The sequence below is a fragment of the Silene latifolia genome, chromosome 9, assembly GCF_048544455.1.
Source record: "Silene latifolia isolate original U9 population chromosome 9, ASM4854445v1, whole genome shotgun sequence".
Classification (NCBI taxonomy): Eukaryota; Viridiplantae; Streptophyta; class Magnoliopsida; order Caryophyllales; family Caryophyllaceae; genus Silene; species Silene latifolia.
The window spans coordinates 98,524,017-98,549,186 of NC_133534.1; the positions used below are offsets into that span (position 1 = coordinate 98,524,017).

The 25,170-nt window shown below is 37.0% G+C and overlaps 2 protein-coding genes across 2 annotated transcripts; both read right to left on the reverse strand.

Moving 5' to 3' along the window:
* Positions 1–5,561: 5,561 nt before the first annotated feature.
* LOC141601388 (uncharacterized) lies at positions 5,562–6,635 on the reverse strand. The gene is made up of 2 exons (XM_074421663.1): positions 5,912–6,635; positions 5,562–5,803 (listed from the first exon to the last, which is right to left on the reverse strand). The coding sequence occupies exons 1-2, from the start codon at positions 6,633–6,635 to the stop codon at positions 5,562–5,564; spliced, it is 966 nt and encodes a 321-aa protein (XP_074277764.1).
* Positions 6,636–6,713: 78 nt separating this feature from the next.
* LOC141601389 (uncharacterized) lies at positions 6,714–8,113 on the reverse strand. Its single transcript, XM_074421664.1, has 2 exons — positions 7,496–8,113; positions 6,714–7,238 (listed from the first exon to the last, which is right to left on the reverse strand). Exons 1-2 carry the CDS (start codon positions 8,111–8,113, stop codon positions 6,714–6,716), a joined length of 1,143 nt encoding a protein of 380 aa, XP_074277765.1.
* Positions 8,114–25,170: the final 17,057 nt, after the last annotated feature.

Here is a 25,170-nt window from a genome sequence, read left to right on the forward strand (position 1 = left end):
TCTAAGGATTTAAAAAACCCTCGGATTGTGTTATGAACACATCCTCCTATAAATACCCATTTAGAAAGGTGGATTTGACAACCTTTTGCCATATTTCATAATCATGAAATGTGGGATTTACTAACATTGTTCACAAATTTGTATCAAATACCCATGATGTGATAATTCGCAAGAAGGCTATGTCAATGTCATACATATTTAAGAAAGAATATGTTGGTGTCACACGACCAACTTCCTTGATCTTTACTTATTTAGAAATTTGTCTCTATTTTAGCGTCTAACACCTTCTCTTTCGAGCTTAGTTCTATCCTTAACAATTAAGATAGATACTTTACTTCTTATTGCTCCCACTTATTTCAAGAATTTATACTCGATGAAGACTTATCTTCATATAAATTCCTAGTTAATCCTTCACAAGGATGAACTTTATAGTGGTATTTGGTTAATCAAAATTTCTAACAAATTAATTTACCAATTTTATATCGTCATGTGCTTAACAACTTAAGTGTTTGATGACAAGTCATTGGTTTGAGCAATAAGACTTTTGAACCATGGATGCATAGAAGACATTATCAAAACATATTTTGACTAATCATTACTTCTATTCACATTTCTTCATAAGAAATCATAGGTATGCAGGGAATTTAAGATGTTAATCTTATATTTGCATAGGACGATTCCTATCGAGTTCTATGGAATATAACGATTCCTATGGATCTAGTCCACAACCTATGATACGGTTCATTTTAGAAAGAGAATCTATTTGTCGTAAGTAATAGTGGTTTAGCGAAGACTCGTGTTACAATTGAAGTGATATCATTTATGAGCACGAGCGATAATAAAGAACAACATAAAACAACGAAATAGTGGGAAAATCAAACATTCATCGTTATATTTAAAACATTTAAAAATGTTTTAGCATTTATATAGTGACCTATACCCAACTATTAAAAATGATCCCGAGATCTAAATTCATATCAATCGGGCACGGTGAGCCAATTCATCCCTAATCAATATAACTCGGTGGATTAACTCTTTAATCGATTCTACTTCTAGAACTCTCGGTCGATAAAATTACTTTAATATTTATCTTTAGCCCGGAACACTGTGGACATAGCCACCTACACGCCAGGCCAATCTGCGGATGTATAGCAGTCTTTTTTGCAAGCTACGCTTGGCGGCGTAAAAATGCTTTCGACCGGATCGTTTTAGATCGGTCGGTTTCGTCTCGGTAAGGGTCTCGAAACGATTATAGATGCTCGGAGTCGCCACCAAGCATTTGTGGGATGCTTGGAACCCGTTCGAATTCCACTTTATACCTCGGTCAAATCGAAGCACAAAGCAGCGTTTGACATAGGTACTAAAGATAAGGAAATCGTCCCTCTTTAGCATCCTATCTCTAGAATGACTCTCGTACGCCCTGGATAAGGTCGTCCACTATCCAAAGTTTCTGAGTAAGAGGTGAAGGTACGTATTGGGAAGCCCTTTAATCAGACACCCAATCCCGCCCGCGTTTAGCGGCCTCTACTGATCGATCTTGGTTGGTTGAATGCAAAAGTTGATAAAACGATTTAAATGCATGAATGCGCATCCAATTATTTAAACCTAACATGTGAAAGCTTTCTAAGTCGGTTGATTTAATCCAAGTATCAAGTATAAGATGTCGAGTTGGATTAATGGTTGATTTGCATGCAAGACGGAAATTAAACATCCATTTACCGTGTAAGGTTTATGGTGCATAACATGATCCATTTGTCTTAGTAAGACATTTTGTAAGTGTGGTTTTGAATAGTCATCTGACCCGTCCTATATCCAAGTTAACCGGAGTCGGGATCGTCCTAGACTAATGCTGGAAGGGAACAGGCCCTGTACCTGACGGCCATATAAGGCGCGAGCCAGCAGGCGATACAAGGGGCCTCCTTCTGGTTTTGAAAATGAGAAATGGGGAGCCTGTTTAGGCGCGGGTTAGCCCACGTTTATGTGCCGTGTTCTGACCTTTTAGAAAACGTTATAAAACGTGTTGAAAATGGGTATTTGAACCCGGTTTGGTTTGAAGGGGTCGTTTAGACCGCATTTGTTGATTTGAAGAACTAGACTCAAATAATCATCATTATTTTGATAATATTCGGTGTCGGGTTCGGTTTGACAAACTTGACATGAATAGTTTTGAAAATTATTATGGACTAATTGTTTTAAGTCCATTTGAATGTTATTAGTCGATACTCGTCATCGTACCCGGGTTAAAATCCGGCATGGAATCTAGAACCAAGGGTGACTTTGTGTTGGTGACTAACATGTTTGTTTGAAAATGCAAAGAAATGAAATAAAAGGCTTTAAAATACCTTCTAAATATCATTAACCAAATATTATCACCGAAACACGGATTTAATCGTCATGGTATGAGGAACCAAGGGTGAAAAATGTTTTATGGTTAAAACAAATGAAATAAAGTAAAAAGGGTTCGAAAATACTTGAAATGGTGAAAACCGATTACAAATATGAAAGTGGATTAAAAGGAAGTGACGAGAACAAACACGGTTGATCTCTGGTGTGAGCACCCCATTTAGGCGCGGGCCAGTTGGCGACCTAAGGGGCTTCTGCCTCAGACCAAAAATCAGTTTTGGCTCGTTTATTCCATGTTTTGGTTCATGTTATGCATGTTTTAGCATGTTAGAGTCATGAAGCAAATGAAAACATAATAAAAGAGGATTTTTACACCCTCATACTTACATGTTTGGTTGTGGCGAGTGACCGACGTAAGTGTAACAACTCGTTTGATCGGAAAAAAACTCGGTTTAAAACCGTTTTGGTAAGTAAAAAGAGTGTTTTAAAAGTTTAGTGATGGTGTAGTGGTCGAAATGGTTGGTCAAGTGGTTTAATGCACGATGACGGTACCAAACAATGTGTAAGGCTCGTGTTTACGATCGGTAGGTCGTAAATACGCGTCGGATTGTGACTTAAGAAGTCGAGTCGACAATTTTAAGGGAGAAAAGAGGGGGCGGACACTCGCGTAACTCTCAAATGGGTGGCATTTGAAGGGTGTTTATAGGGAAATGAGTGGTTGTGTGAGTTTTGAGCGACGTGGCCAATTGGGCTGCTCAAAGAGGCGCGAGCCACGTCGCGGTTCTTCGAGTTGTGTTGTCACTTTCACAACAAACGCAATCATGATTTGTTCTATCCTAGGTTTTGTAGTCACATGTTTGGTACTTGACCATTCATGAATCCGGGAAAAATTAAGGTAGAAGGTTTGAAATGTTTTGTTTTTGGTGGTTGACTCGGTTTCACTCGTTGTTGGAGTCGGGATTTGAATTTTTGAGTCGGTTTTTGGTCCGGTGTCGGTTTTAACTCTAGTTAGTGTCATTGTGACCCCGTCGCCGTGCATTAAACACTCCAGGTATTTTTGAAATGTTTTATTTTCGAAATCGTTTTAAGTTTTCCGACGTAAAGTTGTACACAAACTGTCCATCAAACGCCGCGATTTCAAAACATGTTGTAGTCCGATAATCATCGGGTGTTTGTTGGAGTCTCAGCAGATACTGGGTATCTACAAACACACGCGACTACGGTCACTAATACTTCCGTTGAGCTCAATCCCACGATGTAGTAACAATCTACAACCCACTTACCCAACGTAACAAGTTTAGCACCCCGGTGAGCCGAGCCTACTTCCTTATGAAATTGGGATTCATGGTTCTACTATTTGGTAAAGGCTAATTCTCAATTATTATTTAGTGAGAGGTCATATCAATTTATTATCTATCTCGTTTTAAGTGAACTAAAGCGGTGAATTACGATAATCATAATTGACACGGTCGATGACTCGATAAAATAATATGCATGTGTAGTTTTGGCGATTTGGCTATGCATGCAAACATATAAAACAAATGCAAAGCAAAAACGATAAAATCCAAGTATGGCCTTCCTAAAATAGTATATCAAATAAACTATTTACAAATTCGGAAACCAACTCCTTTGGTCCCTTGAACTTCATTTGGCACGCACTCCAAGGCAACATCGTCTTTGTCGGAACGCTTTCTTCAATGGCATCGTCTTCAAGGAACTCCGGGATAAATAAATTACATAGCTTTTCTAATTTATACATTGTAAAAAGGAAAAACTAAAAAAAATAAAAATGATACGAGATCACATTAATTACAACCGAATCGATATCTCCATTCATTTCGGGAAATACCAATTAAAAGGCCATACTAAGTACAAATAACATAATACAAAATTAGATAAAATAAAATATGACAATCATAATAAAAATGCAGCATTAATATATGTATGAAACATGCCATTAATGTGCCAAATCGCCCTATTTAAGCTAATATCGTATATTCGGTCCGGTTTTATGGATTATTGTGACTATTAACTTATTAAAATCACACAATATTACATAAATGAAATCTATGTCCAAGTTAATTACCCCAACCTTCTTAGGACTCAAAAATTTAGTCTTCACTAAATATTTGACAATAATTCAACTTGATATTTTATTATTGCTCTTTAAACACCATTATTCATAATAATAAAGAAATAATTCCCAAAAGTCATTAAAATTAGAAAATTCATAATTCATAATTTTGTATATTCTGGAAAATTCCCAACATTCTAAAATTTTAATAAAAATTGCCCTTAGATTATTTTAATTTATTTTACAAATAAATCGTATAAAAAATAATTTTAACCCTTTAATTCCAAATTAAACATAAAATTATGCAATAAATCAAAATTAAAATTTTGAATATTCTAAACAAGTTTCTAGAACCTGGAAATGACAAATTTTTTAAGTCCAAAAATCGAATTTACAATTATGACTATTAGAGTTGCTATTTATAAATTTTTACAATATAAAAATCAATAATCGTCCAAATCAAACGAAATGTGACATGCAACTTTAGATCTGATGTTCATATCATATATACAACATTGGGAAAAAATTTCATGCCATAAAATAAATTTTTGCTATTTTTGCTAAAATAGTCACTATTTATGTGATTTTTACATCTAAAAATAAAAATCATGCAAAATAAAACCGTTTTATCTCAAAATTTACATACAGTGTGTAAATATTGCATGTGAGAACATACTAAAATTTCATGGGCAGAGACGAAGTCTAACCATTTTTAACAAAATACCACTTTTTAATCAATTTTTATCATGTAAAAAACATAAAACATACAATATAAAACCATTTTATACGAAATTTTACATACAATGTGTAAAATATGCTTGTGAGGTCGTGTAAAGATTTCATGGTCAGAATCATAGTCTAACTAATTTTAGCATTTTAAATGTCATTTTATTCAATAAAATGTAATAAAAATACAAAAATCATATTAAAGAGCAATAAAATACCATAAATCATCAAAATGACCTAAAATTAATTTACGACCAGAATGTTATTCATGCAAAACATTTCGTGGTGATTATCCTCATAAAACACAAAATACAAGTTTTTTTTTTTTGGTGAAAGGTAAGATTTCATTAAGCACATAACAAACTATTACAAACTAATACAATTTCAACAAACGTCAGAAATCACCCATACGGAGATTTCAATTCAAAAAACTAACCCTACTCAACCAATCAACATCTCTACGATCATACACATGAGTAAGCCTAGCCTTAAGCCTATGTTTAAGCATCTGCCTGATCTGATGTATCAAAACTTCAGGCCTAAGCAGACTGCCTTCAACACGAACCCTATTCCTCTGCATCCAGATGGAGTATACTGCTGCCATAAAAGCACACATCACTACCTTCTTCTGGACACTAGACCTTACCTGATTCCATATTCCTGCAAATAATGCCCCAACAGAGGGTACTACTTGGACATCATCAACTATCACCTTGAGAATACGCTAGCTGTAGGGGCACTGCTGAAATAAATGTTCATGAGCCTCACCAGCAATCCAACATAACAGACATTGATCATCCTGAGAAATCCCTAAGGCAAACAGTTTAGCTTTTACCTGTAGAGCTTCTCGTGCAATCAACCAACCAAAAAAGCTATGTTTAGGAACATTCCAGTCACTCCACACATATTTATCCCAAGAAACAACCTGGAACTTAGTCCTTAACAACTCATAGCCACTACTCACTGTGTAACCCTTAGTATCAAGCATCCAATGACCATCCTGGTAACCTGCATTCAACTTGTCTCTCACCCTGCAGACTGATTTCCATCCCCAACTAATATCACCAGAGGACGTATAATCAGACCAGGGTGTACCTTTTAAGTAGACTTGGTGAACCCACTTAACCCACAGCTTATCAGGGTTACAATAAATCCACCACACCAGCTTACCCATGGCTGCAACATTCCATGAGTAACTATCCCTAATACCCAGTCCACCCTCAGTTTTAGGAGCACACACCTTTTCCCAGCTCACAAGAGGAACTCTCATCAATTCACTGCTACCATCCCAAAGATAACTTCTACAAATGGCATTTAGTCTATTAAGCACACCTTTTGGAATGATTAAAATGTTGACCCAGTAATTATATAATGTCGTTAGTACTGAGTTAACAAGCACCAACCTGCCAGCATACGAGAGTTTCTTTGAGCCAAAACTTCTGATTCTACTTATAAGCTTCTCAACAAGAATCTGACCTTCTGCTTTTTTCATTCTCCCTGCAGTGATGGGAACTCCCAAGTATGAAAATGGAAGTCTACCCTCAGAACACCCAGCCACTTGCAAGATATCCTACTTCACCCCAGCATCCACTCCATTGAAATAGGCACTAGTCTTAGAAGGACTCATGAGCAAGCCTGAGGCTTTAGAGAATGTAGGAAAGGCCCTTAGCAGCACCATTATAGAAGCAACATCCCCTCTACTATATAATAACAAGTCATCAACAAACATGAGATGGGATAGCTTAAGGGGAGCACATAAGGGATGATACTTTAATTTCATAGTGTCTGTAACATAGGTCAAAACCCTACTCAAATATTCCATTGCAATAGTAAAGAGGAGAGGAGACAAAGGATCACCTTGCCTCAACCCCTTTTTCCCTTTGAAAAACCCAAACATATCTCCATTAAGCACCAAAGAGTAGGTTGCAGTTCTTACACTCTCCATTACCAGGCCAATGAACTGTCCAGGAAAGTTCAAAGCAATCATCATCTCCTCCAAGAAGCTCCAACTCACAGAATCATAAGCTTTCCTTAAGTCAAACTTGAGAAGAAATCTAGGGGAGACAGATTTCCTATTGTACATTCTGATTATATCCTGACAGATTAAAATATTTTCAACAATACTCCTTCCTTTTATAAACCCTCCTTTATTATCACTCATAATATGAGGGAGCACCTTATACAATCTCTTGCACAACAATTTGGAGATGCACTTGTATACCACATTACAACAAGAAATATGTCTAAATTGGGTAACATTCTGTGGTATTTCACATTTAGGAATAAGTGTAATAAGGGTATGGTTAAGTTGTTTAAGCATTTTCCCAGTGTGGAAAAAATCCTTAAACACACAGTCCCTCCCACAATATCCCAAGAGTCTCTAAAAAAGGCACTAGTGTATCCATCAGGCCCTACAGCCTTATGGATAGGAATAGAGAACATAACCTCCTTGATTTCTTGATCAGTGACAGGAGACATCAACAGAACCTGGTGATCAGAAGTACAACACCTACCCATTTGAACAACAGACTGGCTAATAGGAATAACAGCATCAGAGGATCCAAGAAGGGAAGTATTGAATTCCAGAAAAGCACCCTGGATTGCTGCAGGTTCATCACAAATTTTACCAGTAGGATCCTCAATTCTCAACACTTTGTTTCTTACTTGCCTGCCCTTGATTATACTATGAAAATACTTTGTATTATTGTCCCCCATATCAACCCAAGTAGCTTTTGATTTTTGCAAAAGAAATTCATTGCAGGCTTTCTCCATCCACGTCACACTGCTAGATGCTTCAAGTTCTTGCTGTACCAGGTCAGAATTAAAAGGATCGCCTCTAATTTGCTCCTGGATATACTCTAAATGCATTCTTGCCCTAGCAGAATTATTCTCAATGTCATTGAAATTGGCACTATTGAGCTGCTTTAAAGGTCTCTTAAGAGCTTTTAATTTGCAGACCAGTTCATACATTCGGGTGCCATACCAATGCTTATTCCACACACTCAGAACACAATTTTTAAACTCATCTGCCTGCCTCTACATATTGAAATATTTAAAGCTTCTTCTCTTCCTATCCCAATTCCTATGTGTCTGCACCACATAAGGAGTATGGTCAAAGATACCTTCAGGATAAAAGTGTGCATACATCTCACTGTTCTCATCAAGCCAGGTCTTGTTTACCAAAACCCTATCCAACCTGCTATACACCCTTGAGGAAACATCCTGTTTATTACTCCAAGTATACAATGAACCCACAGCAGCACAAAATACAAGTTTTATATGTTAACATTTTAACTCGGAAAAACAAAACCGATTATGCATGCAACAACTCTTGCTCTGATACCAATTGAAGGAATCATATACCTCTTATTAGACACCTCTAATAACAAAGTGTTAATTAGTTAAGTCATAAACTAAAAGGGACTTATGCATGCATAACAAAAATACAAAGTAAGAAGAAAAATCGATTATTCTTATAATGAGGGCCGAGTGGTTTATACTAATTTGGTCTCCTACCAAATTAGTCTTCTTAAAGAAAATCCAAATGCCCCAAAAACCTTAGATCCAATAATGGGATATACTCCTTAAGGATTTGTACCAAGGAAACACTCTTATTACAAATACTAATTTTGTTACTAGAAATTAGTATTTATGACCTTAAATTATTACTAATATTATTATTATACTACTTCTAGAATGAGAGAATAATATTAGAGATGATGTGAGATTTTCGAGTGTGTTCACCACAAAAATTAGAGAGATGGTGAAAAATTATCAATATAATTATATAAGAATGAATAATAAATTAATGAGAGAAAAACTTCTCCTCTTTTGTATGGGTGTGGCCGGATGGTATGGGGTAGGATGCCCAATACTTTTTCAAGTTTCTCTTCTCAAGAGTTTAGGCATGCAAACCTATCATTAGTAGGTTATGATTATGCTTTCCACTTAAATAAAATAACAAAGAACAATTTCTTCTTATCCTCCCACTTACATGGCTCAAGCATTTAAAATGGGTCCATTTTAAGTTTGTCAAATGTTAATTTGTATAGTGTGACATAATGGTCATGTTACTAGACATGTAATTTAAATAATGCATTTTTAACTTATTAAAAATCATTATATAAATGAAATAAATCACATACAAAATTAACTTAGTAATTCACAATTAAAATTACTTAAAATTGGTCATAGAATTATAAATCACAACTACCTGCATTTATAATAAACAATTCATTCTTATTATAATGGTTTCATAAACAATAAATAAACCTAAGTAATAAAACATTTTAATTACTTAGCACGAATCTTATTTAATCGAATTACAATAAGATAGGTATTTTCACTCACAAAATCATCCGTTCAAATTTAAGGAATTAATTAACTTGTATCGTCATACAATTAATTAATTAATCAACTAAGAGTGTTACTCTAGAGGTATGACCTTAAGGGATCAACTGATCACCATCGTCACACGACAGTAAAGTCAAACTCTAGTTAGCCAATCATTACCGATTAATGTGGATCAGTTGACAATAAAACATTACTTTACCTCAGTATTCTTAATATGAGATTTAAACATGTGACCGCATTATTGTCGTGGACACATACTCCAACACTCTTTACCTTTTAAGAAAGCTTTCTTGTTCCTCCTATATCCATGTCTTTCCGATAAAAAGTGTCGATGACAATCAAACCAATTTATTTTCTTGTAATTAGGGAGATAAAATGCTTTACTCTCTTCCATGCAACAAGGACATGCCTTTTGCCTAGCAGTAGCCCAACTTGATAACATTCCATAAGCGGGAAAATCATTTATTGTCCATAACAGTGAAGCTCTTAATTGAAAATTTTGATTTTTGGACACATCATATATTTCCACTCCAACTTCCCACAAATGTTTCAACTCTTCCACCAACGGTTGTAAATAAACGCCTAAATTACTTTTTGGATTCTTTGGACTGGGAACAATAAGTGACAAGAAGATAAATTGGTTTTTCAAGAACAACCAAGGTGGTAAGTTGTATGGAGTGACCATTACAGGCCAACATGAATAAGGTTTACCAAACTGATCGAATGGAGAAAACCCATCTGCACAAAAGCCAAGTCGCACATTGCGGGGTTCATCGGCAAAATCAGGATACATCATATAAAAACGCTTCCATTCCTCCCCATCACTCGGATGACACATCTTTCCCGGAGTACGAGGATTTTCCTTGTGCCATCTCATTTGCTCGGCAATATTTTTTGTTGCATACATTCTTTGAAGTCTTTGAGCGAGTGAAGAGTAAATTAATGGCGGGTTTATTGATGTTGGTTTCCTACTCTTTCCACCTCTCTTACAACCCTTGTTGCCTTTTTCCCCCTCAAAATAGTATCTCCCTCACTTGTCTCATATCTCTCTCTTTAACATTTCTTGCACTTGTCAAGGAAAGCATCATCTTTCCAAAAGAGCATACATCCTTCGGGACATGCATCAATGTTTTGATGCGGAAGTTGAAGACCTTTAACTACTTTTTTGGTATTGTAGAAACTTCGGGTCATGACATTATTTTCGGGGGTAACATCCTCAAGCAAAGAAGTAATGCCATCAACGGCATTAAATGGCATATTAAACTCACATTTCATGGTTACTATCCTAGAGGTGGCTTGTAACAATGACATTTTGCTCCCTTCATATAATGGTTATTCAGAAGCTTTTAACATGTCAAAAAAGGACTTTGCTTGTGGATTTGGTGGTTCTTCTTCATTCATTGCAAGATGATCGTCATTATTGAAAATATTATACTTCAAGGCATCAACAACCATATCTCTATATGGGTTCTCATTTTGTTGGATTTGAGGTTGTCCGAGAGAATATGCTTCTCCATGAGAAATCCAATTGTAATAGTTTGGACAATACCCATTTGTATAAAGATGTTCTTCTACCTCTATGTCATGTAGATATTTCAAGTTTTTGCATTTAGTACGAGGACATCTAAGTTTATTTTCTACCAAATCATATTCATCATTTTGTTTAGCAAATTCAATAAATCCACGAACCCCCTTTATAAATCTAGCGATAGGACGTCTCTTCTTATCTTCTCTTTCTTCGTACATCCATTCACGTTCCAATCTCTTCATTTTAATCAAAAAAATATATAAACCATAATTTTAACAATAAAACATAGAACCATTTTTAATAATAATCCATACAAACTAATTAACTATACTAATTAACTAAAATTATGCTAACTAACTAAAATTATACTAACTAACTAAAATTATACTAATTTTCACTAATTATACTAAAATTATACTAATTAACTAAAATTATACTAATTTATACTAATTAACTAAAATTATACTAATTAACTAAAATTATACTAACTATACTAATTTATTACTACCTTTAAGAATACTCCACATCAAACAAATTAAAATAATTTACTACCTTCAAAAAACCGAACTTTATACTAACTTACTATATTCAACATTACTAACATATAATAACTTCCACCTTACCAACATTATACTAATTCACTAAACAATATATCCAATAAACAAAATCAACAACAATAACAAAACTAATATTAATCAAAATCAACAACACTACTATAACCACAATCATCACTATCAAAACCCCCAATTTACACAACCCTTAAACCCAATTTCACCAAAACCTAATTAAATTACATTTAAAAACCTAAGAATCATCACAAATGTTTATATAAACATATCAAATCATCCTAATACTAATTAAAATAACAAAATAATCTAAAATTAAACAAAGTAATTGAAATTTAAAACAAAGAAAGAAAATATACATTCAAATATCTTAGGATGAACCGAAATAAAGGACCAACTCTTCTTGCCGGCGTCGAGGTGGTCGCAGTGATGGTGGTCGGAGTAGTGGTCGGAGTGCAGGTCGGATTAGGTGTTGCGGTTGTAGTCGGCTTTGTGTGTTTATGTCTTAGTACAGTAAGAGAGAGGGGAGAAAGAGTCCCGTTTGGTTGTCTATAATAAGTGAGTGGGCGACTGAATTGGAAACCGACCACGGGTAGTCGCTAATTTGGCGACTGATTTCAGTCGCCCATTCTGAAATTCAGTCGCCAGCTCTAATAACTGGGAGGAAATTGGTAGTCGCCAAATTAGCGACAGTTAGTAGTCGCCCGAATTTTTTTTCAGTCGCCATTTTAAGTCGCCCGAAACAGGAATTCTTGTAGTGTCGGATCCAGGGGAAGACGCTCGGCTCCTTGCATTGCAATCCGCTCGTCTTGGGCATAAGACGCCCGGATCTTGCTATTGTGAGACTCCCGGATCGTGCATGATCCGCTCGGAATCCTGGACAGACAGCTTCTCTTCTTTTCGTTTCCCACAATCCGTAAGGATCGTGTTGGGGATGCAAGGATCCTTTCGACATTGCCCATTTCACTTTATTATCTACTTAGGCCTCTAGTATTGGTCTTTTCTTTGATGCTTGGTCATTAGATGCGATCAATTTAGCTTCATTTCGCCTCATAAATGCAAGGTTAGCACTCGTTTCCTACCAAGGTGACAAAACCTCAAAGAATATGCAAAATGGGAAACTAAAGATAGTAAATGATCCAATTATTTGCTATAAAGCATAGGAACGAGGTTAATTCGGGGACTAAATGTGCTCAAACATGAGTCACATCATAAACTCTATATACTTAACTTACCATATTTAATCAAACAACCACCTCCCTCACCTAAACCTAGACTCCTACACTAGACCCTATAATTACCCATCAAGCCTTGTAATATTGACCAAAATCCCACTTGCTCTTACTTTTTTCTTTACCAAAATCTTACACAATCTCCATAATCATCATCATCTTCAACCTTTCACGATGGAACCTCCACATGCATCTACACGGTCTTTGACCCGCAACCAACATCAACAAAACCCATGCAATCAACCACATCAACCACCATCTCATCACCCCAATTCCTCCACCTTTACTTCAACAAACCCACATCCATCACAAACACCTCGCTTGTTTCGTGGTCGGGATGAAGAAATTTCCGAGGGTATAAGGCGTCGGCTTAACAAAGGAAAGAATAAGATGGTAGTAGAGGAAGTTGAGGAAGCTAATGAACCCGAAGTAATTTTTCGGGACGGGATTTCGAGGACTCTGTTTCGGGAGTCTTCGAAAAGCGCGACTAAGGCTGGTTTGAACCGGGTTCAGATGACCAAAAGAGAAAGCATCCTTGTTTCTCGGGTTTTGCAATACTCAATTCATGGAGAAAATTATTACTCTAAATCTTGGTTGTCTCAAATTCCGTCTCTTAAGTTCTTTGTCGATTTTCTTGATTTTTAAGGTTGGAGTGATGTGAGTCGGTTTTCGGGTCCCACTTACCCGGTTGAGGTGTCTTGCATGCGGTCGTAAAAATTAAGGAGGGTGTCTTGCATGCGGTCGTGAATGGTGTCGATGTCACAGTTACTATTGACGATTTTTGTTCGGGTTTTAAGATTCCTCATGATGGAATCGATATTATTCCAAGTTTGGAATGGTCTAATGTTGATGATGACAAGCAGTTGGTCATTAAAAGGTACTTTGATGAAGTTGCTTTCGAAAAAAGCAACATTGTGGTTCGTCCTCTCTCGGCCAAAATCAAGTTCTTTTTGAACTTTTTTGTGGAATACCGTTGTGCCGAGAAGGGCTGGACAAAATAAGGTATCGAGTTATGAGGAGATAATTTTGTATTCATGGTTGGAGGGTCAGAAGGTTAATTTGGCTAGTCTTGTGTTCAACAGAATTGTTCAAACAAGTATCACCATCACCAAGGAAAAACATTGCACTACACTTGATCTTCCATATGGTATGTGGATATCAATGTTATTAGAGATAAAACGAGTTCTAGGATGGGAGAATTGCGGTGTAAGTGCGAAAGACGGTATGTGTGACCGTGTGATTAAATTGATGGGTCTCGGGTTTGAAGGACCCGAATCGGTCTTTGCTAAGAATGTTGAAAAGAGCACTAGTGATGTTGGAATGGTGGCTATGGAAGCCAAATTGGATGCTTTTATGGGGTGTCTGATGGCTAAGTTTGAGGAGCAAACCACGACATTAGCCACGGACATGTCTCGGTTGGACCATCACGGTCCTCGGATGGTGGCTTTTATAGTGCTCTGGTTTATGCTTAGATGGAAGGGGTTGATCGGAGGCTTACGAGTTTTGAGAGAGATTTAATGGCTATTCGTGAGGAAGTGTTCCAACATGGTCATCGTCTTTCTTACCTTACTAGTCAAGGGGGTGCATTAGTCATGGACGGGAAAGTTATGAAGGCCGTTCAAGCTATTACCCTTCCCTGTTTAAGCATTTTCTCTTATTGGCCTTAATTTCTTTTGTTATCAAAACTTATCATTCGGCCCATTTTAGCATGCTACATGTGGTTAATGCCTATGTAGTTCTAAACATGTTGTTCATTCGGCCCAATTGGTATCGACATGTTTTATTTGGTTTGTATGCTATCTTAATTCATAAATCCTTATGATTATTTACGTTTTATTAAGTTTCTTAATCATTCTTATCTCTTGTCTCGTCGTGTATTATTCTAGTCATTTTATGTTTGTTCTTATCTTTTCGATGATGTCAAGAGGGGGAAAGAACGACCATGGTAAGCATTTACCTAAGCTTGCTCCTTGTCAAGACCAATTGTCTCTTAAAGTCCTTTAACTTTCGGTCTTGTGATTTTCGTTTGATCTTGCATTGATCTTTAGCTATAAAGATGACGGTATTATATTGAGGAAGAACTATATACTTAGTCACAATTTTAGGAGACTTGCCATCATAAAAAAGGAGTAATTTGTTGAACCATATAGAATATATGTTTATGTTTTGATGATGTCAAGAGTACTTCACTTTTTATATACTCGTTGCACGTAATTGTTTGTTTAGTCCCTTCAGATTAGACTTACTATTTACAAAGCTTAAAGAATTGTGATGAAAGCATACAAGACTATATTGTGATCAAGTCCACAATTATGGATCAAGATATCACAAGATAAGTGAAAGAATTATTCAAGCTTCATGAGAAGATGAAGCTCATCTAAAGATTAATCAAGCTTGAATGATGAAGTAGCCTATACTCGAAGATCTCCTAAGAATATTAGAATAGTGTAGGTGATTATCTCGTAATGGTAACATAAGAATGGATTCCTTATGTTAGTAAAGCAATAGCTTGGCAGCTATAACATTACTTATGCAAGAGCTCAATGTAAAACTCTTCTACTATAACATTGAGATGCTGAGCTTATATTACACATGACTTAAAGAGGTTTTCAAATTGTTTTTTAAAAATGTTTTTGTTTCTTTTAAATGTTTTAGCAAAAGAATTTATTTAATAAGGAAGCCCATATTCATATAGAGTATGGTTTTATTTTAATCCTATAATTAGTAATCATGTTGGATCAACTTATGAGTTGAGTCATATTACTAATTAGGGGTTCTAACAAAGCATACTCTTAAACCCTAAAATCTAACCTAACTTCAAGCTAGGGTTTTCACGAAAAACGAGGCATATGAGCCGTGTTTATTTCGTGTGAGCTTAAGGATAAAAGTTGTCTATTGTTAAGATTTTATTCTCTAGAATTATTTTAAAATATCTTTTATATTTAGCTTGATATGGTTGTTTATGATAAGGATATTTTTGTTATGGAAAATCCTATCATATCTTAAGATTTAAGGAAAGGATAATAAGAGAATAATTTATAAATTATCTTTTGTAATATTCTCTATTATCTCTTAGGGTTTTAAGGAAATAAATAACAAAGATATGATTTGTTAATATATCTAACATTTTGGCCCTTAGGGTTTCGTGTAAACCGAGTGCCATGCTCCATCCTTTACTATAAATACTTTACACTTTGCAACATTTGAAAGTAAGACCTTTAAGGATAATTTGATTTTATTTTAAGGGCAAAAACCGTGTGTTTCAAACAACAAAACTGTTTTGCAATTTTCGAAAAGGTCGTGTGTTTATAAACTTGTGCATTCGTTCTTTTGTTATCGTTATAAGATAATAGTGCTTAATTGATTTCTTACTCGTTCGGTAATTAACGTGAACTTTTAGAAGAATCATTAGTGCTTTCTTATTAGCGTAAGTTAGTCACTCGAGTATTTAACGGTACTCACTTGAGTTACAACTAGGGTCAGTTGTACGAGTTGGGTTAGTAAATTTGTAATCCGTACAAAGGTACTAAATTTATTAATCGAGAATAGTGGACGTAGGTTTCGATTTGTGAAATTGAACCACTTCAAAAATCCGTGTGTTTCTTTCTTTCTTTCGTTTATTTGCTTTTTTCTTATTCGTTGATTAGTTAATTAGTTAAAGTTTAATCAATAAACCTTAAATAATTAATTATACAATTACAATCTAAAAAGTAGGTTAAAGTTTCTAGTCCTCAATTCACCCCCCCCCCCCCTCTCTTGAGTATTTCGGAACGATATACTCTTCAATTGGTATCAGAGCCTCGTGCTCTTGATTGCCTAACCGCAAAGAGGCTGATCCGTCTATCTTTATTTACCTTATCGTTTTATATTCCGCTGCCTATCACACGATAAATGGATTTCAAATACCTCAAGTGTCCCATCTTTGATGGGAAGAATTATGGTTTATGGAAGAACATGATGACTCACTATGTGAAGGGTCATGATTGGGAGTGCAGGAGGATTATCCAAAATGGACAGCATAAAATTTTAATTGCATCCACTGAAGGCACTACCTATGAGAAAAAGGAAGAGGATTACATCGAGGCTGACTGCAAGAAGGCCGAAAAGAATTCTAAAGCTATAAGTCCATTGCAGAACGACATGACTACTACAGAATTCGATCGCTTCTCTTCATGCTCAACGGCCAAGGAAATATGGGACGGCCTTGAACTAGCTTATGAAGGTAATTCCATTGGTAGGAAACACCGCATAGATCTGTTAATGCATGAAGAAATATGAGTTATTCAGTATGGAGCAAAACGAGTCCTTGGATAGTATGTCCGCACGTTTTTCAAGCATCATAAACGAATTGAAAAACCTAGGAAGAAATTTTAACACCGAGGACATTGCAAGAAAGGTTCTTAGGAGCCTGACTAAAAAGTGGCGTGCCAAGGTCACAGCAATGGAGGAATCAAGAGATCTTGAGAACCTATCCTATCAAGAACTCATTGATGCCCTCATGGCCCATGAATTCCTCTCCTATCTTCGGTTAAAGAATGGTTGAAGAACCATTTCCAGATGAAAGATCTGGGTGAGGCACAGCGCATTTTGGGAATCCGTATCTGCCGAGATAGATCACGACGGACGTTATCACTTAGTCAGGAGTCTTATTTGGATAAGGTTTTTGAGAAGTTCAGCATGACCAACTCTAAGAAGGGGAACCTTCCTATGACGACTGGGATGCAGTTGAGCAAGTCTCAGTCACCCACAACGCCTGAAGGGATTGAGCGCATGAGTCGTGTTCCTTATGCATCTGCAATAGGATCGATCATGTATGCCATGATATGCACACGTCCAGACGTGGCATATGCATTGAGTATGACGAGTCGGTACCAAAAGACTCCAGGTGAAACACACTGGATAGCAGTCAAAAATATCTTCAAGTACTTACGGAGGACTAAGGATTGGGTATTGACTTATGGAGGCGATACTAAGCTATGCGCAACCGGTTACGCAGATGCTAGCTTCCAAACGGATCGAGACGATTCAAAATCTCAGTTCGGGTTCGTCTTCACTCTTAATGGTGCTGCGGTCAGCTGGAAGAGTTCCAAACAGAGTGTTGTAGCAGATTCTACTACTGAATCCGAGTACTATGCCGCTTCGGAGGGCAAAAAGGAAGCGATATGGATGCGTCAATTCTTACAAGGGCTTTCGGTAGTTCCTAGTTCGAATGACCCGATCACCATCTATTGTGACAATAGAGGTGCCATCTTCCAGGCTAAGGAGCCAAAGTCTAGCAACAAATCTAGACATGTACTTCGGAAGGCTCACCTGATCCGTGATTACGTGGAGCAAGAAGAGATAGTGATTGACAAGATTGCGACGGATGATAACATCGCGGATCCTCTCACCAAACCGTTGAATTATGATAAGCACAATAATTGGTAATGATTGGCTGACTAGAGTTTGACATTATTTTCGTATGACGGGGGTGATCAGTTGATCCCTTAAGGTCATACCTCTAGGGTAACACTCTTAATTGATTAATTAATTATTTGTATGATGATAAAAGTTAATTAATTCCTTAAAATTGAACTAATAATTTTGTGAGTGATAATATGTATCTTATTGTAATTCGATTAAATTAGATTCGCACTAAGTAATTAAACTATTTTATTACTTGGGTTTATTTATTGTTTATGAAACAATTAAAATAAGAATGAATGGTTTATTATAAATACAAGTTGTTGTGATTTATAATACTATGACCCATTTTAAGTACTTGTAATTGTGAATTACTAGTTAATTTTCTATGTGATTTATTTTGTTTAAATATACTGATTTTTAATAAGTTAAAAATGCATTATTTAATTACATGTCTAGTAACATGACCCAAATATCACACTATACAAATTGAAAATCGACAAACTTAAAATGGACCATTTTAAGTCCATTGTGCCGTGTAAATGGAGGGTGTAGGGGTTTGTTGTGTTTTGTTCTATTAATTAGAGGGAACATAATGATGCCCTACTAATAATAGGCTTGCATGCCTACAGCTTGAGAGGAACGAACTTGAAAAGCATTGGACACTCTTCCCTCTACCCACCCGGCCACCCTATGCAAAAGATGAGAAGTTTTTCTCTTCTTATTTATCATTCATTCTTACAAAATTACAAATATTGATAACTAGAACATCTCACTAATAGTTTTAGAAGATATAAGAAGAAAAAACTCCCAAATCTCTAATATTATTCCACCATTACTAGAAGTAGTAAAATATAATATTAGTATCAATTTTAGGGCATTTATACTAATTTCTAGTAACAAATTAGTAAAGGTATTAAGCGGGTTATCTTGGTACAACTCCTTAAGGAGTAAATTCTAATATTGGGTCTAAATTCACCATTGGAGCACTCGTATTTTTACGAAGACTAATTTGGTAGGAGACCAATTAGTATAGCCATTTCGGCCCTCATTGTAAGTAGATCGGTTTTCTTCTTACTTCGAATTATATTGTTATACATGCATAAGATCTTATTAGGTTATGATTAAACTAAATTTATATAGTTATTAGAAATGTCTAATAAGAGGTTGATGAATCTTTCAAGAATTTATTGTAGAAGGCAAGTGCCAACTTCTTCCATGAATCAATACTAAGGGTAGCCTTATATAGGCTCTTTAACCATTGCTTTGCGGTACCAATTAAAGAAAAAGGAAATAATACCCATCGGATTTGGTCTTGAGTAACTCCGGTTTGAGAAATCGCATAACAATAGTCACAAAAAGTTTCCATATGTGAATGAGGGTCTTCACTAGGCATCCCTCCAAATTGACTTCTCTCAACTAGTTGTATGAATGCAGATTTGGCAATGAAATTACCGGTTAGATGTTGTGGTGTACGAGTACCGTTTAGTACGTTCTCCTCGGTTGGTACGGAGTGTGATGAAAATTTAGGCATTTGGGTTGATTTTGTGGTGGATTTTGTATTGGGTTATCCTCTCCTTCTCTTGCAAAAGGGTTGGTAAACACAATGTTATTTGGTTGAATGTCCACAATCTCTCCAATACCTCTTAAAGTACCTCTAGCAACTCTTTTATTGTTGGTTAAGCTTCTTTCAATTTCAAGATCAATGGATAATGGATTACCTTATGATCTCCTAGTCATGCAAAATATCAAACAACTTGAAAACAATTAGAATAACCTTGAGGAGATTAACTTCCCCAAGGTAATGAAAGACATAACTAAAAACAATTAATGAAAATCAAATCAAGTTAACACCGTCCCCGACAACGGCGCTATTTTTGGTCCGGTTTAAACTCGTCGTCAAAAGCTACCAAACAAAACAATATTTATAACTTCACAAACTACTCTTAGCAAAGAGGCAAGTAAAGGTCGGATCCCAAGGAACGGGTATTGATGTAGGATTGTCAATTGCAAATGGTTATGTATTAGAGTGTCACAATTTGGGTTGAGATAGGAGATCAACTAAACTAATTAACAAGATGAACAAAAACAAAGTAAAGCAAATAGAGGGGTTGTAAACAATTGATTAAAGGCACTAGGGTGTCATGGGTTCATAGGGGATTCATGGGAGTTGATCATACAAACATGTTCTCAATTATATAGCAAGCACTTATTGTTGTGATGGGATCGAGTTGGTGTTTAAGCTTACAATACCTAAGAAGCTTTGGGTCCCGGAGCCGAATCGATTAGAATAAACAACACCTACAAGTCGACTTAATTCTTCCTATTCAACTATATGCATGGTCTAATGAGGCTCGAGTTGGTGTATAAGCTTACAAGCCTCATTGAAAAGATAGGTGATGGGTAAAAAATGCAAGGTTTCATAGGCTCGCATTTCATCAAACATAACATGTGCATAAGCTGAAATCACAACAAGTAAGAAATTTAATTATGAAAACATATTATATTAAGCATGAATCATTCCCCATGTTGGTTTCCCCTAATTCCCCATTAACCCTAGCTACGGAAACTACTCACTCATGATCAAGTTTAACATGTTAATAAGGTTGTCAATCATACTAACAAGGCAAAACATGATGAATAAATAAAAGTGATTAACAATAATTAAACAAGGTTAAGAGAGAAATATACCTTTGAAGATGATTCCAAATTATAAAGCAAAGAATAATAGAAGTACTTGATGATTGATGGAAGATTGTCAATCCTCCAAATAAACCCAAATAATCTTCTAATTACCCAAATTAAAGGAAGAACAATAGAGAAATTAAGGAAAGATTAAGATTGCTTAATATTGAGAAATTGCATTACAACTAAATTTAGACTAATTTGAGAGAATTACAAAGTGATTAAGGATGGATTAAGAAAGTATTAGAATTCATGCCAATTTAGGTAGTACAAAGGGGTATTTATACTAAAATTAGGTACAAAGATTAGGGTTACTAAGGGCTAAATGACTATTAAGACCCTAAGAAAAGTTGAGGAAATGCTCCTCTCGAAGGAAATGAGCAGATTCCCATGCTAGTCTTGCCACGATCTGGCCGTCCTGTGCTGTGGCACGGGCTCACTGACTTAGGATCCGCTCGGATCCAGGGGAAGACGCTCGGCTCCTTGCGTTGCAATCCGCTCGTCTTGGGCACAAGACGCCCGGATCTTGCTGTTGTGAGACGCCTGGATCGTGCATGATCCACTCGGATTTCTGAACCGACAACTTCTCTTCTTTTCCTTCCCAACAATCTGCAAGGATCGTGTTGGGGATGCAAGGATCCTTTCGACATTGCCCATTTCACTTTATTATCTACTTAGGCCTCTAGTATTGGTCTTCTCTTTGATGCTTGGTCATTAGATGCGATCAATTTAGCTCCATTTGGCCTCATAAATGCACGGTTAGCACTCCTTTCCTACCAACGAGACAAAACCTCAAAGAATATGCAAAATGGGAAACTAAAGATAGTAAATGACCCAATTATGTGCTATAAAGCATAGGAACGAGGTTCATTCGGGGACTAAATGTGCTCAAATATGAGTCACATCATAAACTATATATACTTAACTTACCATATTTAATCAAACAACCACCTCCCTCACCGAAACCTTGACTCCTACTCTAGACCCTATAATTACCCATCAAGCTGTGTAATATTGACTAAAATCCCATTTGCTCTTACTTTTTTTCTTTACCAAAATCTTACACAATCTCCATAATCATCATCATCCTCAACCTTTCACCATGACACCTCCACATGCATCTACATTGTAATACTACGGTTTTTCTTTATTGACTACTCGACCGAGTAGAGCCTACTCGGCCGAGTAGTGCTGTTGGTATAGTTTGTTTCGATTCTGCCGATGAATACTCGGCCGAGTATAGTGTATACTCAACCGAGTAGAGGATACTCGACCGAGTATACACTTTACTCGACCGAGTATCCGGTCTGGCGAAGTGTATTTTTACGGTTTGATTAGGAAATGTTTAGGGTCATTTTATATCCCGCGTCAGTTTCTAAAAGATCATTTCAAATTCATCATTTCTACGTTAACCCTAATCTCTCCCTAATCACTTCCTAATCATTCCATAGCATCGTTGTGTGTGTAATCTTCGGAGTTCTTGCGTATAATTCCTCATTCTACTGTTGGTGAGTTCTATCTCTATGTTAATTGTATTCTTTGGGGTTACTGTAAACATATATGGAATTGGGAATAAGGGGGGTTTGTACAATGTGTAATCGTGTTACGTGATTATTATATAGGAGAAGACTTCGTAGAGGAGCCTTTCTGATTGTCCGTGTTTTGTGCTAATGCTGACTGCTAAGGTAGGGTTTTCCCTACTCAGTTTACTGTTCATTGTTAAGGCATGTTTGTTGTGTGACTATTGTTATCTGTTGATCATCGGAGTATGGAGGTTGTTGTGACGATGTTGGTGTGAAGGTGTTGTGACGGCTGTGATGTCGTGTGATTGTGATTGTGGTGGAGTCACTTGCGGGAGTGGCTTCACACCCTAGTTCGCCCTCCGTGGAACCCGCCACGGGAGGGGATGTGCACATTAAGGGACAGGGATTGTTTGTCGCTCGTCGAGGAGCTGGACTAGGTGGGATCGGCTGCGGTCACTCAATGGCGGCGAGGATTACCTGGTACGATGGGTAATCTGGCAGGGCTACACACTTTGGTTTGTAGTCGGTTATAGTGTGAGAACAAAAGATTGGGATTGGAAGATGATCAGTTGATTACTTCGTTTGTTTGTCTTATATTGATTGAGTAATACTGACCCCGTTGTTGTTTGTGGAATCTGTGGTGATCCATTCGGGGATGGTGAGCAGGCTTGACAGGTTTTGCTAGTGATGAGATTGGGGACAGTCATGGGAGTATTGTCATCACCGGTCATAGTATCACCGTCTGAGTCTTAGTTTGATTTCTTTTATTGTCAGACATTGGAGTTGTATTTTGTAGAATCAGTTTTTAGATTTGGTTGATGTAAACTTTTATACTTTACAGTACTTTAATAAATGTGCTCAGTTCAGACGCTTTTGATATGTACTAACCTCGGGCAACCGAGATGGTAACACATTTTCATGGCAGGGTGGTCCTGGTAAGGCACCTTGGTATGAGGGACCGATGGCAGACAGAACGGACCATCAAGATCTTAGAGGACATGTTGAGGGCATGTGTTATGGAGTTTGGGGGCAGTTGGGAAGACATGCTTGATCTGATCGAGTTTTCATACAATAATAGTTATCATACGAGCATCGGGATGGCACCTTTTGAAGCTTTGTATGGCTGGAAGTGCCAAAGTCCAGTTTGTTGGGATTATAGTTCTGAGACAGTGGTTTTAGGGCCACAGCTGGTACAAGATATGGTTGAGCAAGTCCAGTTAATTCGGCAAAAGATGAGAGCAGCTCAAGATCGTCAGAAGATCTATGCCGATTTACACCGCAGGGACATTGAGTTTGCGGTAGGTGACAAGGTCCTTTTGAAAGTGTCACCTATGCGAGGTGTTATGAGGTTTGGGAAGAAAGGTAAGCTAAGCCAAAAGTTTATAGGTCCTTATGAGATTTTGTACCGTATAGGCGAAGTATCTTACAGGTTAGCGTTGCCACCAGCTTTGGATAGGATACACAATGTTTTTCATGTATCTCAGCTTCGGAAGTATGTGAGTGATCCATCGCATATCCTTGAGATGGAGAACATCGAGCTTGATGAATCCTTGTCCTACCCTGAGATTCTTAAGGAGATTCTTGATCGCAAGGTTCGTAAGACAAGGAATGGTGAGACGGTCTTGCTCAAGGTCCTTTGGTCTAATCATAATGTGGAGGAAGCCACATGGGAACCCGAAGAAGCTAAGCAAGAACGTTTTCCTAACCTTTTTTTATCAGGTATGTTTGGTTACGGGGACGTAACCGTTGTCTTTTTAGGGGGGTAGGAGATGGTCGAGGTCGTGCTTTGTCTTGTTTTGTAGTTTGTTTTGAGTCGGGTTAGTGAGTTTTGTGGTGGCTTGTGTATTTCTTTGGCGTTGTGACATGTGGTTAGCATAGCCTTGTTGCGTTGTGTTGTATCTTGTTTTAGAGTGGAGTTGTGTGGTGTTGTGTCTTGTTTTAGAGTGGAGTGTGAACTTCGGGACGAAGTTCTTGTTAAGGGGGGAAGACTGTAATACTACGGTTTTTCTTTAGTGACTACTCGACCGAGTAGAGCCTACTCGGCCGAGTAGTGCTGTTGGTATAGTTTGTTTCGGTTCTGCCGATGAATACTCGGCCGAGTATAGTGGATACTCGACCGAGTAGAGGATACTCGGCCGAGTATACACTTTACTTGACTGAGTATCGGTCTGGCGAAGTGTATTTTGACGGTTTGATTAGGAAATGTTTAGGGACATTTTATATCCCGCGTCAGTTTCTAAAAGATCATTTCAAACTTCATCATTTCTATGTTAACCCTAATCTCTCCCTAATCACTTCCTAATAATTCCATAGCATCGCTGTGTGTGTAATCTTCGGAGTTCTTGCGTATAATTCCTCATTCTACTGTTGGTAAGTTCTATCTCTATGTTAATTGTATTCTTTGGGGTTAGTGTATACATATATGGAATTGGGAATATGGGGGTTTGTACAATGTGTAATCGTGTTACGTGATTATTATATAGGAGAAGACTTCGTAGAGGAGCCTTTCTGATTGTCCGTGTTTCGTGCTACTGCTGACTGCTAAGGTATGGTTTCCCTACTAAGTTTACTATTCATTGTTAAGGCATGTTTGTTGTGTGACTATTGTTATTTATTGATCATCGGAGTATGGAGGTTGTTGTGACGATGTTGGTTTGAAGGTGTTGTGACGGCTGTGATGTCCTGTGATTGTAATTGTGGTGGAGTCACTTGCGGGAGTGGCCTCACACCCTAGTTC